General features: G+C 32.0%; 1 protein-coding gene across 1 annotated transcript; it reads right to left on the reverse strand.

Annotated features, from left to right (window-relative positions):
- Positions 1–14,246: 14,246 nt before the first annotated feature.
- LOC120780596 (39S ribosomal protein L37, mitochondrial) lies at positions 14,247–16,004 on the reverse strand. Its single transcript, XM_040112854.1, has 6 exons — positions 15,830–16,004; positions 15,589–15,774; positions 15,208–15,531; positions 14,876–15,156; positions 14,647–14,813; positions 14,247–14,569 (listed from the first exon to the last, which is right to left on the reverse strand). Exons 2-6 carry the CDS (start codon positions 15,768–15,770, stop codon positions 14,315–14,317), a joined length of 1,209 nt encoding a protein of 402 aa, XP_039968788.1. The 5' UTR covers positions 15,771–15,774; positions 15,830–16,004; the 3' UTR covers positions 14,247–14,314.
- Positions 16,005–16,268: the final 264 nt, after the last annotated feature.

Consider the following 16,268-nt stretch of genomic DNA (forward strand, 5'->3'; position numbering starts at 1 on the left):
TTGCCTGTTGTCAAATTTGAAAGTTTTCCATCCTTCTGAGGTTATTAATCCGACACAACTTAGCACAGGCCAAGCTTATCTCTATAAAATATCAGAAGCTGTTATTTCCGGTCAATATTACTCAGATTTAGCGTCGATGCATCCAGGTAACATGTGCAAATCTCGCTGGCTCACCTGTGCAAATAGAATTCTGAGATTATACATTTCTACTGACAAACCAACAAAGGAAATAAAGATTTTGGTCAAGTACATACTTACAGTTTACTCACCTTTGTGGTTCTCAATAAGATTCAACAGTTCAATCAAAGATGGCTCGCGCCATCTTTATGCTGCAATTCAAAGGTCGAGATACTTACCTGCTAAACTGCGCAAGGTTGTCAATTCATCCATTCAACAAAATGCTTTCTTTGCTCTTCCAGAAAACATTCTCCTTAGTATGATGACTGACGAACGGATAGAAGTCAGAAAGTTGGCCCTTGACCGTCTTCTGGCAGCCAGAAAAGCAGAGTCTGACACTGTAAATGGAAGGGTTAGATGTAATAAAGTACCAAAGCTGAATTTCAAAGCTAATAATTATTACGATATGATTAACTGGAAGACTATTACCTTGACTGTTCCACCTGTTCTTTGTTCAGTTTCTAACGAAGAACTCATAAAAGGGCTGTCGGGAGACACCGCAGAGGTATGGAAATTTAGTAAATTCCATGTAAATGCCATGAGATGCGTATTTCAAGCGCTAAGTAGGCAATTTCACGATTTTAGGCGAATTTCCGAAATTTCAAGGCCGGAGTTGGGGTTGAAGATGCAATCCGATCTCAAAATAAAAAGTTGCATTGGAATCAGGAAGTACTAAGGCAACTTTTCCGCACTATTAGAAATCCCGAATAGAAAAAAGTCCAGAATCGACCCACCCTACTAGTCAGTGGACTTCATATTTACCACTTATTTTATTGGGCTTACGATCCACGTACAAAAAACTTGGATGCAGCACCAGCCGATCTAGTTTATGGCGAGTACCTACGACTACCTTCAGAATTTTTCATCGATAGCAAACCCACATACAGCGAAGCTGATATGGTCAAACAACTACGTTCATGTATGCGAGATCTGCGACCAGTTGACGCCGCTTGGCACGCGAAACAAAAAGTATTCGTTCACTCCGGGTTAAAAACCTGCCAACAAGTTTTTATTCGAGACGATCTGGTGCGACCATCGCTATCGCCTTCATACAAAGGACCATACAAATTTATTCAACGATTTCCCAAATACTTGTTAGTGGAAGTAAACAACAGCGTTATTAAAGTTTCAATAGATCGTTTGAAATCTGCCTTCATCGCCACTCCACAGAGTGTCTAGGAGGGGAGTATAGAGGCAACCTCGAAGGATCATTTAATCTTCGTTAATTTAATCTTCGGCGCAGCACTCCTAAAATACAACTGTACCTAACTCCTAAAGGCAACGCTATCATATGTTTTCAATCCTTCATTCCTTTTATTATTATATTCCAAGAATGATAGAATACAAGATTACGACAACCGCCATTATGAAACGTGTTAGTTACGTGTTGAGAAGAAGAAGAGTGAAAAACTGTCAAATGGCTTGCAAATTGTAAACAGAAAAGTAAACACTTTTGTAAATTCGCAAAATATTATTAATTCTTTCGACTTTAATAAAAAGTTTTAGTGAAGCGATTGAATATTGTTGAGTGAAAAGATTTGAATCATTTCTAAAGAAATATATCGGCCTATTGATAATAAAATTGTCTATTAAGTTGTGATTCAAATGGAGAAGACGTTTCTTGTGTTGTATATAAATATATACATATATTATAAGTTCCGATGTATCAGATGTATGAAATTATGATAAAAGAATTGTGAAATTATTAATTTAGTATTAAATATATCATTTCTTTTGCAAAATAACACCAATTTTTTGGCAACTTTTAAATCGGCCGGAAAACTGAAAAAACTCGTTTTCGATCCTTTAATTGCATAATAATTATTACAACAAGCCACTGCACATTTCATTTTAAAAAAATAATATATTTATGCTTAAAAATTTAAATAAATACAACAGTACACTTACACTGGTTTTCTTCATTTGAACAATTTCCACACATGCTACTCTATTTATTGTGGATGTGCCTAAAACTAATTATATTTTCTCGCAACAATATTCTAAACATTGCACTGAAAATTTTCCTGCAAATACGAATGAATTAATATTATTTTGGGAATTTCAAAAAGTGTTTACTTTTCTGTTTACAATTTGTATGCATTTCTATGCTTGTTCGTCTCAACGCATAAGTGTGACGTCACGAAATTGTTGCACAATGTATTTGTTTTTGTAAGAATTGTCAAGAGCTAAACCGAAAAAAACTAACTGTAAACTAGTGTCGTAATCTTGTATTCTATCATTCTTGATTATATTCTTACTAGCTCTTAAGTTATAACGAATGAAGTGCTGAACACATAGAGCGCGACAGGCAGCAGCAGCACGGGAGTGAACTGAAAACGTCGTTGTGCATCTTACCACATGTACATTTGTGAGAAGCAGCAACAACACAATGGCCGGCATGTATACAAAACAACGCAGTTGTCCATTTTGTATGTACACAATTTTTTTGTGGCCATACTAATTCCTTTCACTTCAATAAAATTTTAATATTTTGTTCAAAGTGAAATTTTTTATGCAAAAAATAAGTAAATAGGTAAATATTTTTGCTTTAATTGTTATTACAAATGATATAATAGGGCTATTTTATGCTTTTATTTGTAAAATAACTTCAAGTTTGTTAGAGCTGTGAATAATTTTACATTTTACATATTAGTGGCATCACCACTCTACGTCATCTCTCTATCTTCCATTCTACTGTCAACTCTACTGTCGTTGGTAAATATAGGATTAAATTGAAGTTAGCGAGAGCGACAACTGTCGGCCTGCAGTCGTGTAGTCGTGCAGCTGTCAAAATAACAGCGTCCATAAGAACGTGTGTATTTTAATATTTGACAGATGTAGTTTGCAGTCTGTCGCGCTCTATGTGTTCAGCACTTAAGAAATAAATCTCTTCTGCTATTGGACGTCTAGCAACATTATCTTCACTTGTTCCCACATATACATATATATATATATATATACTCGTATATATATATATATTAAATTCAAAGGAAAACGTACATATTTCGTTGTAATAGAAAAAGTAATAAAAGTGTAATTTTTGATTTGTTCACTGTGAATATTCACAATGACAGAAAGTAGTAATTATAAAGGAACTGCAAATCTAATAGTTTTATTATAGAGGTCAAGGCTTATATTATAATACCCGAGACAGACATGTAGTAACAATGCCATATATTGTACAAATACCTTATCTGTGTCACCATACCATATGAGCAATGTAGTATTTTGCTGAAAACAATACTATGATGTTTCATTGTGATATTTCAATAAACACAGCTAAAAAAGATAACAAACTTTGCTAAAAGCTTTTACACAAAAGCTCTTCGAAATATTCCGTCAATGCCTTAAAAAATTAATTAATGAAATGGAAAACAAAATATTTTTCACAGTTTTTCTTCCGGAAAAGCAGGAAATGCCTCATTTAATGTGAGGATTTTAGAGAAACTTTAACCAAATCGCTTTTTTGCGATGTAAATAGAATACCTTTAGAGTATTTTAAGTAATCGAAATTATTTTCTCCATAACACACAACATATTTATTGTTTACATTTATTTGAAATATCTAATGCCTATGAACAAAGCTAGTATTTGAGTTTACCACATTGCCATGTGTGTCACCAACGTAGTAAATAGAATACCTATACTAAAGTATTGTTGCTATGGTAACTTGGTATTAATAATAAATAAAAACTAAACGTAGCCAAAAATAATTTACTTAAACTAAAAATACTCACGATTTTTCGCGTCAAAAACAGTAAACAGTATTATGTAAAGTTAAAATCTATGTACATTCTAGTATATTGTTTACTTTCTTTATGATATTTACTAAGTTAAACTCTTATAATATAAGCCTTGAATTCTATAATCAAACCTATTATTATTTTATTAAAGACTGCGTTGTAATAAACACTTTAATATTGATATAATTACTGTTAACTTATTTTTGACGCCCAAAGTATATATAAAAACAATTACTAAAAATTTGTAAAAATTGTAAGGGAAATTCAATTTGTAATGTATATATACTAAAAGGTAATATTTAGAAGCTAAACCTAAACAAATTCTGAAAATGTTTAACAATAGAAAGGAAAAATATAACTGTTATGATATAAATGTAAACTTAGAAAAATTTAAATTAATAGATAAAATAAAAATTTAAATTTTTTTATTTATAAGGAAATTGATGATTTTTACGATAGGCAGTGATAATCTTTGATTAACCAAACAAATAAACCGTAGCAGGTGGCGGGATGACCATTGCACCATTTATCTGTGACCAATGAATCATCAAGCGACCGGTTTTCGTTAACCCGCAGATGACCATAATAAAACGAAACAAATTATTTTCAATAAGAGATGGCTAACCAAATAAATAAAGTAAAGGTATGTAGTTGCAACTAGAGCAAGAAAATATACATATGTAGCATTTGCGCAAAATCAATGAGAGAGAGCGAGTAAGCTAATCACACCGAAGTGTAGGGAATGAGGAGAAATAGTTACTTTTTCCCGAGGATAAAACAAAAGTAGCCTGTCGGATAACGAATGCACTAATTACTGATAACCAGCTAACTAACGTTTACCCGTCTTGTAGAATTCGTTCTTTTATTTTTTTTAATTTGAGAATGTGATGGAATGCAGACTGTCCGACTGAAATTTAATTATATTATTCAGGGGTGTTGTGGAATCCAAGACAGAATTGCTTAGCTGTCAGAATTGCAAACCAATTCTGATTTTCAATGGTGTCACAGAATCTGATTGGATTTTCGTCTTTTCGAACATACTCAAAACCAATATTCGAATCAGCTGTTTACTAATGTGACAAAACTTTCAAATGAATACATTTGGAAGCAATCCTATTAAAGATTTTAATGAGTTCTGAATTAAAGAAAGATTTTAAGACATAACATTTATCGAATGAATAAATTCACATTTGGGGTTAAATTACGTTTATTACGTTTTGTAAACCTTCTTTAAAAGCTTCAAAAAATATTTTTTTTTGCTTAAATCTCTTTAAAAATTATCTCAGAATATTTCGGCAAAATTATAGATGGGAATTCGAAATATTGTCGAAGCTGGAAGGGCAATAGTGACCGAGCGTCTAGCAGATATACTTATGAGCGCTTGGGCAGAAAGCGAAAACTTTAACGCGCGATTTTTCGGTTCTTCAGTCGTAGTTGGCACGATAGAAAAAAACTAAACGTCATATGGGATTGGGTCAAAGTTTATTATCTTTGGCATTAAATTATCTTCTATTTAAACTAAAAAAAAACTAAGAAAAGTAAAGTATGAACATATGTTTAAAGTAAAAATATTTTAATCAAAAACCACTTTTAGTAATTTCAAAAAATTTTAGAATTTTACACTTTTTTTTAATTTTCCTTAATTAGCTTGAACATAATACTATCTTCGGACCGACAATGAAAACATGTTTTCGTCCATGTAAAATCTGTCAAACGAAAATACATTAGGGGTATTCTCTTGCTCTTGCAAAACCCTTGCACGGTGCACGAATTGCAGATTTTTCCACCTAATGCAACAGCACAACAACAAACACACGCAGAAAAATATTTGCAAGGGCTGTTAGACCAAAACCCATGTTTATTTTCGTGCAATGACACGTAAAAATATAATTGCGACCCTGTTTTAGTTGTCATTTTACATAAAGGTATATTTCGTCGTTAAATTGTTGAGAAAGGTAAGTTTTAAATAGATTTTATAACTTCTATTTAAATTATAACGATTTGTTACAGTTTTTTGTTAAGAATGCGTGCAGAAGGTGCACTAATTCATAATAGTCATTCTCACTAAATTGACCGAATCAGCCTTGCACATTTCAGTATATGTAGGATTTTTGCATTTTGTGTCATCCTGCAATCTTGCAAGAGCAAGAGAATCGCCCTATTGATATTGAAAAATGGAAAAACAGAAATACAAACAAATAAATTTCTGAGTTGTCAGTGAAAACTCATCCAAAACACACATTGTTGGTCCGACTTAGATTCCACAACCCACAAAGGTGTTTTCAAGAATTTTTTCAATGTCGGTCCGAACATAGTTATTAAAAAATATTAATCTCTTTGAATTTGTTGTTTCCGATGGAAATTGCGACCTGTATCCTTCCCGCCGTAGCATATGCATATGCGAGAAGCTTCTGGCAATTGCTTCCCAAAGGCAAAATGTAAAAGATTTCGTATCAAAAAAACTTGCGGATGATGTTTAAATATATAACTACAAACTCTAGAAATTTCGCCTTAATTAATTATTTCTTTCCCTCCCAAAAAAAAAACCTAAAAAAAAAATAAATAAATTTCCGCATTTTTTTTCAAAAACTTAATAATTGAGACATTTTGTCATTTATACTTACGTTTTCCCCTATAGAAATAGAGATAAATTAATTCGAAATAATAAAATAATTTGATTTCTTATACTATGTTCGGACCGACATTGAAAACATGTTTTCGTGGGAAAAACTGGTTTTCGCATAGACCAATAACAATAACCTTATTTGACAATTTTCAACTCAAACATAAAGCAAAGAAAATCTTAATGAACCGTTTGTTAATTGATATGTCCAAGTTCAAAGTAGGCGACAGTTTAGATGAATTCAACAACTCAATCGAACAAACATTACAAAAAAACACAATAAATATCAGCAACAATAACAAATATATTCCAAAACGTTGGTGGACAAATGAATCATAAAGATTATTTAGATTAAGAAACGCAGCAAGAAAGAAATACAATCAATACAAAACACTGGTTAATTGCGAATGACTGTCAATAGCTGAAAAAAATCTTACAGACCATATATTAGAACAGAAAAAGATTAATTTTCAAAAAACTATAGATGAAATATCAATAACAATAGTAAAGAAATGTGGGCTAAAATTAAAAATTTAAAGAAATATCAATGTGAAAAACAAATTAACAACTCCTGGAATAATCAAGACAAAATAAAATATTTAGAATTCATTGCTAGGAAAACTACACGAAATCCCACAATCAATTATATCAACAACAGAGAAGAATCAATAGAAGAAATGAATATAGACAACTTTTTACAATTTTTACATACTAGAAATATGAAATCAGCCAAAGGACCAGACAACACCTCATACAATATGATATTTGATTTATCCTATGAAGAAAAAGTAAAATTATTTAACCTATTAAAAAACATTTGGTTAAGAGGAAAAATACCAGAACACTGGAGAGAGATTAAAATCATCCCCGATTCCCAAAAAAGGATATGATACAACAAACATTTACAATTATAGACCAATATGTTTACTTTCAGTACTAGCAAAAATTATTGAAGGCATCTTAAAAATACATGTAGAAAACAAAATAAATCACAATAATTTATTACCCGCAAGATCTTATGGTTTCCGAAAACACCACTCTACTGCACAATGTATTAATGATCTGATCAACACAACTGCTTTACTTAGAAAACAAAAATACCAAGTAATGGCTACATGTATCGACGTGGAAAAGCATATGATTCTGTGGATGTGGACATCTTAAAAGATATACTATCTACAACTCAAATTAATGCTAAAGTAACAGAGTGGGCACAATTCCGATTTCTTTGGCGCCGCGATTTGAAGGTACCGTTGGAAAGAGGAAGTCCTCCTGATTAAAAAATATATAGGGTTATAGGTACCGCAAACGCTTAGTTTACGAGATATTCGACCTTAAAGTTCAAAAATTCCCAAAATTCGAGCATTTCAACAAGCTATTTTACCGCATTAAACACACTTTACTCACATTTTTCACTTCAAATTAATTAATTTAAACTATAAACTTTTAATAAATCCACATTTTACACTTTTAACAGTTTTTTACCGAAGAAATCTTTATTTTAAAAATTACATTTTACACTCGTAGTGAGCATCATGTGTGTGCTAAAATTACGACGAAATGGAGCGCTGCCATGTGATAATAAGGAAATTCGCTGAAATGCCTTTTTCCCAAAAATTCCTCTATCCATTCATATGGATATGTTCTTTATTTAATTTAATAAACAAATATGTAATATTATATACTAATATTATATAATAATATTATATGATAATATTTAACCATTTTATAATGAAAACTTAAACTTTGTTTGAATATTAGTGCAAGATAACCAAAAATATAACCACTTTATAACGAAACTCAATATATTTTTTTATTTTAACGCAGAAAGGAGTACTATGCGAAAGTACTTCAGTGACCCCGGGTATTCACTCGACTAGGGTTATTTTTAAAAGCGCGGCCGAAGGTCGCCAACGCAGAAAGGAGTACTACGCGAAAGTACTTTAGTCACCCCGGGTATTCACTCGACCAGGGTTATTTTTTTAAGCAGTTATTTTAGCCGCCTACGCAGAAAGGAGTACTACGCAAAAGTACTTCAGTCACCCTGAATGTATTGCTCGTGCAGGGTTATTTTTTTAAAGCGCGGCCGAAGGCCGCCAATGCAGAAAGGAGTATTACGCGAAAGTATTTCAGTCACCCCGGGTATTTGCTCGACCAGGGTTATTTTTTAAAGCGCGGCCGAAGGCCGCCAACGCAGAAAGGAGTACTACGCCAAAAGTACTTCAGTCACCCCGGGTATTCGCTCGACCAGGGTTATTTTTTTAAAGCGCGGCCGAAGGCCGCCAACGCAAAAGGAGTACTACGCGAAAGTATTTCAGTCACCCCGATATGATATAAATTTTACAATATTATTATAGATTTTTACTTCTTTATTTTTATTAAACATAAATCGCATATTATACATATACATACATATGTATAGTATATATGTATACATATGTATATATACATGTGTATATGGAACAAGTTTACACAACTCAATATTATAACTTGAAAACTGTTGGAAAGTATTTTTTATTATAATTAATATAGAAAAAAGAATCACGCAAAAGAACAAACAAAGAAAAATCGTTAAGAATCCTACAAATTTGGTGTTTGAGATGTGGCAACGCTCGTTTTCCTCATAATTGTAAACAATCTAGCCTTTGCAACGATGAGTGTTCTAAGTGATTTTTAAATTAATAAATATAGTTAAAATATTACAAAATAAAAGTGAAATGTGAACTTATTTCAATCTTTAAAGTGTATATTTAAATATAACAAGAGGAAAATGTGAAAAAATTTAGAGAAACATAGAGAATTAACATGTTTTCTTAGTGCATATTTTTGAATTTTTAAACGTGAATATTTCAAAAAATATTAGTTATTTTTACATTATTTTTGGATATTCCTCCTCTGGAGAAGCTACCCTATCCGCACATACCCCATTTATATGGAAATTCGTTTTTTTTACCCCGCCGCCAAAGTAATCGGAATCGTGCCACAGAGTGGATTATTTCATTTTTAAAACGAAGATATTTCAAACTAGATCATCAAAAAGTTATCACTAATAATGGTTTAACACAAGGCAGTGGCTTAAGCCCAACACTTTTTAATCTATACCCTGCACAATTACACTCAATAATAGATGAAAATTGTAAACTATTCCAGTTTGCCGATGATTTTTTTCTTGTATGTTATCATAAGAAACGGGACCAAACTCAAAATGTTCTGAAAGAAAAAATAAAAGAATTCATCACTGAATGCAACAAAATCAACTTAAAAATAAACCTTAATAAAACCAAAAGTATATATTTCAACCAACGTAACACACAAATAGATATTCATATAAATAATATTCAACTTGACCAAGTGCGAAACATTAAATACCTATGTAGATATGTGAGCGTCAACAATGCGTGCACAGAGAACGTTTAATATAGAGAAGGTTCACCGCGTTGGCAAACTTACGATATTTCATTTTTTGGAGGGGTACTCTTCTATTAGTGGATTTCACCGCAAAAGTAGGGGTACTTTTTTCTATAAGCGGATTTCACCAATATTTAGCAAAATATTTTTCACATTCCTTGACAAATACAGTCAATACTGGTTATGTGCCACATTCAAAGATATAGAATTTTGTGGTTTGTTAAAAATAAAAATATAATATGGTACATAAGCGACCGCGAATACTTAAACGAGTCGTACTCAAAACAATAATTTCTATATGTTTCAAAAAACAATCCGTGAGATGCAGCAAGATTTAATATAGGCTGTTAAGAGTGATGAGGGAGGGATTTGATTTCCATTTAAGCGGAGTACTACTTAGCCGGGATTGACTGTACACATGAATCAGAGGAATATTGAATATTTTCTTTGAAACATTTCTTGAATTGAAAATCGACAAATAAACTATGTTGTCTATTTTATTTTAATATTTTTTAATACTTATAATTGCGGGGTTGACACTTTTTCCTTCTCATACATTTCAGAAATATATTCAATTTATGATTTTTAGTTTTTGAAATCGTCGCGAAAAGACGCTTGTTGGGAAGGCATGCTCGGGGAGATGTACGTTTGCGTTCATGAATGAAAATTTTGTTGTTGGGTAATTTACTTTAAATTTTGACGTCGGCAATTTGGCTGCCATATTGGTTTCTGATGCTTTTTCAAACGATTGTTGGTTTTGTAAAACAATATTTTTAATTTTTGCGGGTGACGTATCCACATGTGAACGCATGTGAGTATGTACATATGTATGTTGTGTATGCATTGTTTGTGTGGGAATGTCAGACGTACATATTTACATGTGTACTCATATTGTAAGTATGTATGATGATTTTTGAGACTATTGTTTTTTTTCCAGAAGAATGTTTGTATTTTTTGATTTACATGCGTACGTATATATTATTTGTGTGAGAATGTCATACGCACATACTAACATACATATGTTTGTACGTAAGTATAGAGAAGCGCGCGCTTTTTATATTTCTGATAAATGATAATATCTTGATTTGAAATTGATTTGTAGTTGCATACATACATACATACATATCTGCAGGATAGATGCGTCAGAAAGTTTTAAATGATAAGAGGTATGATTTACATACTTACAAATGTACACATATCATTATTGTAATATATTATGTTTTTAGGATATAATTAAATAATAATGTTATCAATTTTGCATGAATTCACAAAAATTCGCAAAATGATATTCATATCAATTGATATGATTGCATGTAATACCCGAGACAGACATGTAGTAACAATACCATATATGGTACAAATACCATATGTGTGTTACCAAATACTAGCAAAATACTATATGAGCAATGTAGTATTTTGCTGGTAACAATACTACGATGTTTCATTGTGGTATTTGTATAAACACAGCTAAAAAACAGGTAACAAACTTTGCTAAAAGCTTTTACACAAAAGCTCTTCGAAATATTCTGTCAAAATGACTTAAAAAAATAATTATTGAATTGCAAAACAAAACATTTTTCACAATTTTTCTTCTAGAAAAGCAGGAAATGCCTCATTTTATGTGAGGACTTTAGAGAAACATTAACCAAATTGCTTTTTTGCGATGGAAATAGATTAACTTTACAGTATTTGAAATAGTTATACTTATTTTCTCCATAACACACATCTACATATTTATTGTTTACATTTTTTTTTGAAATATTTAATGCCTATGAAACAAAGGTAGTATTTCAGTTTACTACATTGCCGTGTGTGTCACCAACGTAGTAAACAGAATACCATGATACCTTCACTATGGTATTGTTCCATGTCCGTCTCGGGTATTAACGTATAAAAATATAAGCAAAAGAGCAACATACGTCTGTAATAGCAATGTATATTTCTGAGCATAATTTTCATTCAATACTCAGCTTTGTTCAAAAAGTGGTGAAATCCACTAATAGGATTCTGTTAGCTCTTGACAGTTCACACGCTTGTCCGTAGTTGAACCTTCTCTGGCGTGCACACAACATATTAAACAAATAGTGGACAAAACAAACAACACATGTCGATTCCTCAACATTCTGAGTGGCTGCAAATTTGGAATAACACCAACTAAAGCTTTGCAACTCTACAAAGCCTTTGCACGCGCTAACATGGAATACGCCGCATCATCTTTTTCCAATATTTCGAAATCCGCCTTACAGAAATTGTGAACTTGCTGCAGTTCTAACCTCAGAAGATGTTTGAGATTAATTAGATCTACTCCGACACATGTAATTTATCATATGGCCGCAGAGCTGCCACCTAAATATAGGCTAGAGATGGCAACAGCCAAAGAAATAATTAAATGTATTGCGTACAACGTACCAACAAAGAAAATATTGCTAGCCAATAATCTTGTTAAGCAATCTAGCTATTTCAAAGTATATGAAAAATACAAAATAATTTTTTTCAACATCGCACCAGCACATAAAAACCCAATCAATACTAATAAAATACGAATAAACGATAACTTCTTTGAAGGCGTAGTAAACAATAAAAAAGAAGCAAACCAATCAATAATAAACAATATATACAGAGGAAAAATTTAACAATTAGAAGCAAATCAATACGAAATATTATTTATAGATGGGTCTATTAAAGACAATAAAACAAGCGAAGCTTTTATCCATGAAAAGTCAAATACTTCTAAATCTTTCTACTGTAACAAAAAGACTGCTTCCATGACAGCAGAACTACTGTATTAGCAATACAAAAAGCTATAGAATTTTCAATTGACCAACAATTTACAAAAATAACCATTTTGACGGACAGCTTAAGCAGTATCATAGTATTAAAAGATTCCGAAAACAACAATTTTATTGCCCAAGAAATAATAGAATCTATAAATATGTCTTCAATCCAAGCAATAGAAATTCATCATATACCCTCACATAGCAATATCCAATTAAATGAAAAAGCAGACAATGCAGCCAAAAATGCCACACAAGATGGAGAACTACTAAGAATACCGTGGTCAATCAAAGATGCAACAAAAGAACTATTTAACAAAATAAAAAACGAATGGGAACAAGAATACAAAAAAAAATTTTATATAAAGGAAAAGATTATGGTAGCATATTTCCAAATTTAATCAATAAGCCATGGTTCCACAACAACAAAAATAGAATAGAACCTATGAAAATTAAACAAATAAACAGAATACTAACAAATCACACATTTTCTAAAGCCACATTGGCTAAAATGAATATTTTTAATAATTCTAACTGCGAAATATGTAATAGCATTGACAGACGGCAGCGTTAAACCAGATTAATTGCATTTTTCGGGATTAATTCAGGATGTTGCTGAATCCAAAAATAACTCTCAAAATTTTAGGGAGTTTGTGAGATTTTCGTTGGCAACATTGTTAAAAATGGCCAATTTTCATCTATTGTGAATGAAATACAAGCAACCCTGACAGCTGTTTATCAAATTCTCAATATAATATCAATAAAACTTCTATGTTATGATGCAGTTTTAAAAATAATGTGTTGATATGCTTTTATAATAAAAAATGGTTTGGTAAAAATTGGTCGGCTAACAACCGTAATGTTTATCTTCTATCAATTTTCATTGAAAATATTATAAAAAGGACAATGAGCTGTTTATGAGAGTTTCAAAGTCGCATAGCTGCCGTCTGTCACCTACAATTTTGGACCTGATTAAGTGCGCAGTTAATCCAGATTAACGCTGCCGTCTGTCAAGGCTATAACACAACAGAAGACACAAATCACATACTCTTCCTTTGTAACAAATTCACAAATATAAGATCCAGATATCCTTTACTTATCAACAACTCCTCCATAGTCGAATGTTATCGAAATGGCAACTCTGCGGCATGCATAACTTTTATTAATTACTTAAATGACATACAATTAAGTTTATAAAATTGATTCACACAATACTATATAATATTGAATTGGCGATGGCGTTATAGCTTTAAAGCTGGCCAAGTTAATCTTCATCCCTTGTAAAATTGTATCTCAAGCGGTGAAGTAACTTTAAAGACTTAAAAAAAGTTCTGACTCCGACAACTATCAGATTCCACAACACCCCTGAGTACAATATTTCCTACTTAAATGGTTGTTACTTAGCACCCAGTTAAACCCGTATTTAGTATTAATTTGCGCGAGTCTATTCTATTGTCATTTCTAGTGACCTTACTAACGCCGTTTCTTCAGTTTCTAAGCCCATAAAATACATCAACGCAATTTAAGTTTAATCTGTCTGTTACTAAATTATGTTTTTATTTAATCAAAAGTGTTTAGAATCATTAAGGTTAAGAATTTATATAAAATGCGTACAGATATCGCAAAACATCCTTATTAAATCCTATTAATTTGGGCCTTCCAGAAACGTATTCGCATTTTTCAAAAAGATCAAGATTGGATGAGTGAAACCAATAATTCTTAGCTCCTCCCAAGTCATCGGAACGTAAGTCATTTAGTTGAAATACACCAAAGTGAAACGTGCGGCCATCAGTCTGTATACTTTGCACAACTATGGGCCTAGTCAATTTCTCGACGTCAGAATTCTAATATAAAAAAAGAAATATATATAAGTATATATATATTAGGATTATGTATACGCATATATGTATGTATAAATTACACCATAAAGTTGTTTAGCGCGTGCTGCAGCTACTGCAAATGCTTTAAGCATGTTGCGACTTTGAAATTGAGATAAGTTTACAGGGACGTCATGAAGGTTTGCCACTTTGTCATTATCAAAATATACGAATATTGTATGAGGATGAAAATTTATGTCGCGACTAAAAGCTGAAACGATAAACCCTAAAATTTATTCAAATTAATTAATAATATAACTTAAAAATTCTTACGACTAATTGTTTTATTTGAATATAAATGCTCTTTTGGCATTGATATTGTGCTTTTTAGGGGATATATATTTGGTAATTCTGAATCGAATTTTCCTTTAATGGATGCCAAAGCTCGACTTGATGTAATGAACTTCTCTGCTTTCACCCGAAAGAGTAACGTTTCCTCATTTCTAGGCAAAGTAAAATTAAAATTGACCTGGTCAATTATGCGCCGTTGGAAATTTATGTTGCGGCCCGCAATCTTCTCGCATTCGGTTATCAATTTATTTAACAATATCGTACTGTAAAAATATAACGTTAGCATATTCCTATGTGACATAGTTATTGTCTACATTTTTCTTTCGTTTGGTATACCATACTCTCGGCGGAGATTATATCCAACACGGACATTATCCCTTGTTTTGGGCAACTTTTCTTGATCTGCTGAAAATATATTTGAAGCCATAATTGCTTCTTTTATACTGCGCTCGCACAATCCAGTTATTTGAACTCTTTCTAAAGAATCCTGTATACAACCCGGCAAACTTTGTTCTTCAATAGTATTTGTAAGCACTACAGCTTGCTGAATACCCTTAAGTAATATGTTATTGTCACCAAATAAGTAGCTCGGCTTTGTGTTCCAATTGAGATTAATAACCTCCTCGCCAATATATTTTCTGTCATTAAACACATACTTTATTAGACCAGTAATTTTTTTCTACATAAATTACTACCTTTCTCGCTGGTTATGCCCCTCAGATTTCGTTAAATCAGTAACACTTTGTAACTTAACACCATTCTTTATCACTTCTTCAACAGCTCCTGTGTCACCTGGTATTCTTTTCCCTTGAACTAACCAATGTTTTTTGAAAGTCCATCCTAGATGTTGGGCGCATAATTTGTTGGTTAACCGCATTTTTCTAAATGAAATTTTATAGTGTAACTACTTAAACGGCTCTCATTGGGTAAAATTACCTTCCACTCAATAATTTGTTCTATCACTAAGTGCAACTGCTACAATTAGGACTAAGATATAGATTTTAATAAAAATTCACCAAAAATTGCATCTAGGAACAGTAAAAAGAACAAGCTATGAAAATTCACACAAACATTCGATAACAAGCATAGCATCCGTTCTCACACGAGCACTTTTGTCGTCAAAAATAAAAGTTCTCTATTAGGTAATTCGACATCGCTTTCGTTGGTAATAGCTTTGCGTGCTTGTAATTGGGTTCGGGCGGAATTTAGAAGCATGCTCTGGTTTGGGTTTTATAATATATACATACATATGTATAGTTCTACTGAAGGTAAATTTTAGAATATCATACCCCGAATTCGGTGGTAAAAGGGGTATGCACAGATTGAGGAGGTTCTCTAGAACAAGAAAATTTATATACAACTGTGTTCGAAATAA

The sequence above is a fragment of the Bactrocera tryoni genome, unplaced genomic scaffold, assembly GCF_016617805.1.
Source record: "Bactrocera tryoni isolate S06 unplaced genomic scaffold, CSIRO_BtryS06_freeze2 scaffold_25, whole genome shotgun sequence".
Taxonomy (NCBI): Eukaryota; Metazoa; Arthropoda; class Insecta; order Diptera; family Tephritidae; genus Bactrocera; species Bactrocera tryoni.

Excerpts from the sequence above, each read along its gene's own strand:
- LOC120780596 (XM_040112854.1), bottom strand. The coding sequence starts at position 15,770 with ATGCGGTTAACCAACAAATTATGCGCCCAACATCTAGGATGGACTTTC. Across the intron at positions 15,157-15,207 it reads ATACCAAACGAAAGAAAAAT|TACGATATTGTTAAATAAAT; the intron begins GTAGACAATAAC and ends ATATTTTTACAG. Across the intron at positions 14,814-14,875 it reads TTCAAATAAAACAATTAGTC|CTTTTAGTCGCGACATAAAT; the intron begins GTAAGAATTTTT and ends TTATCGTTTCAG.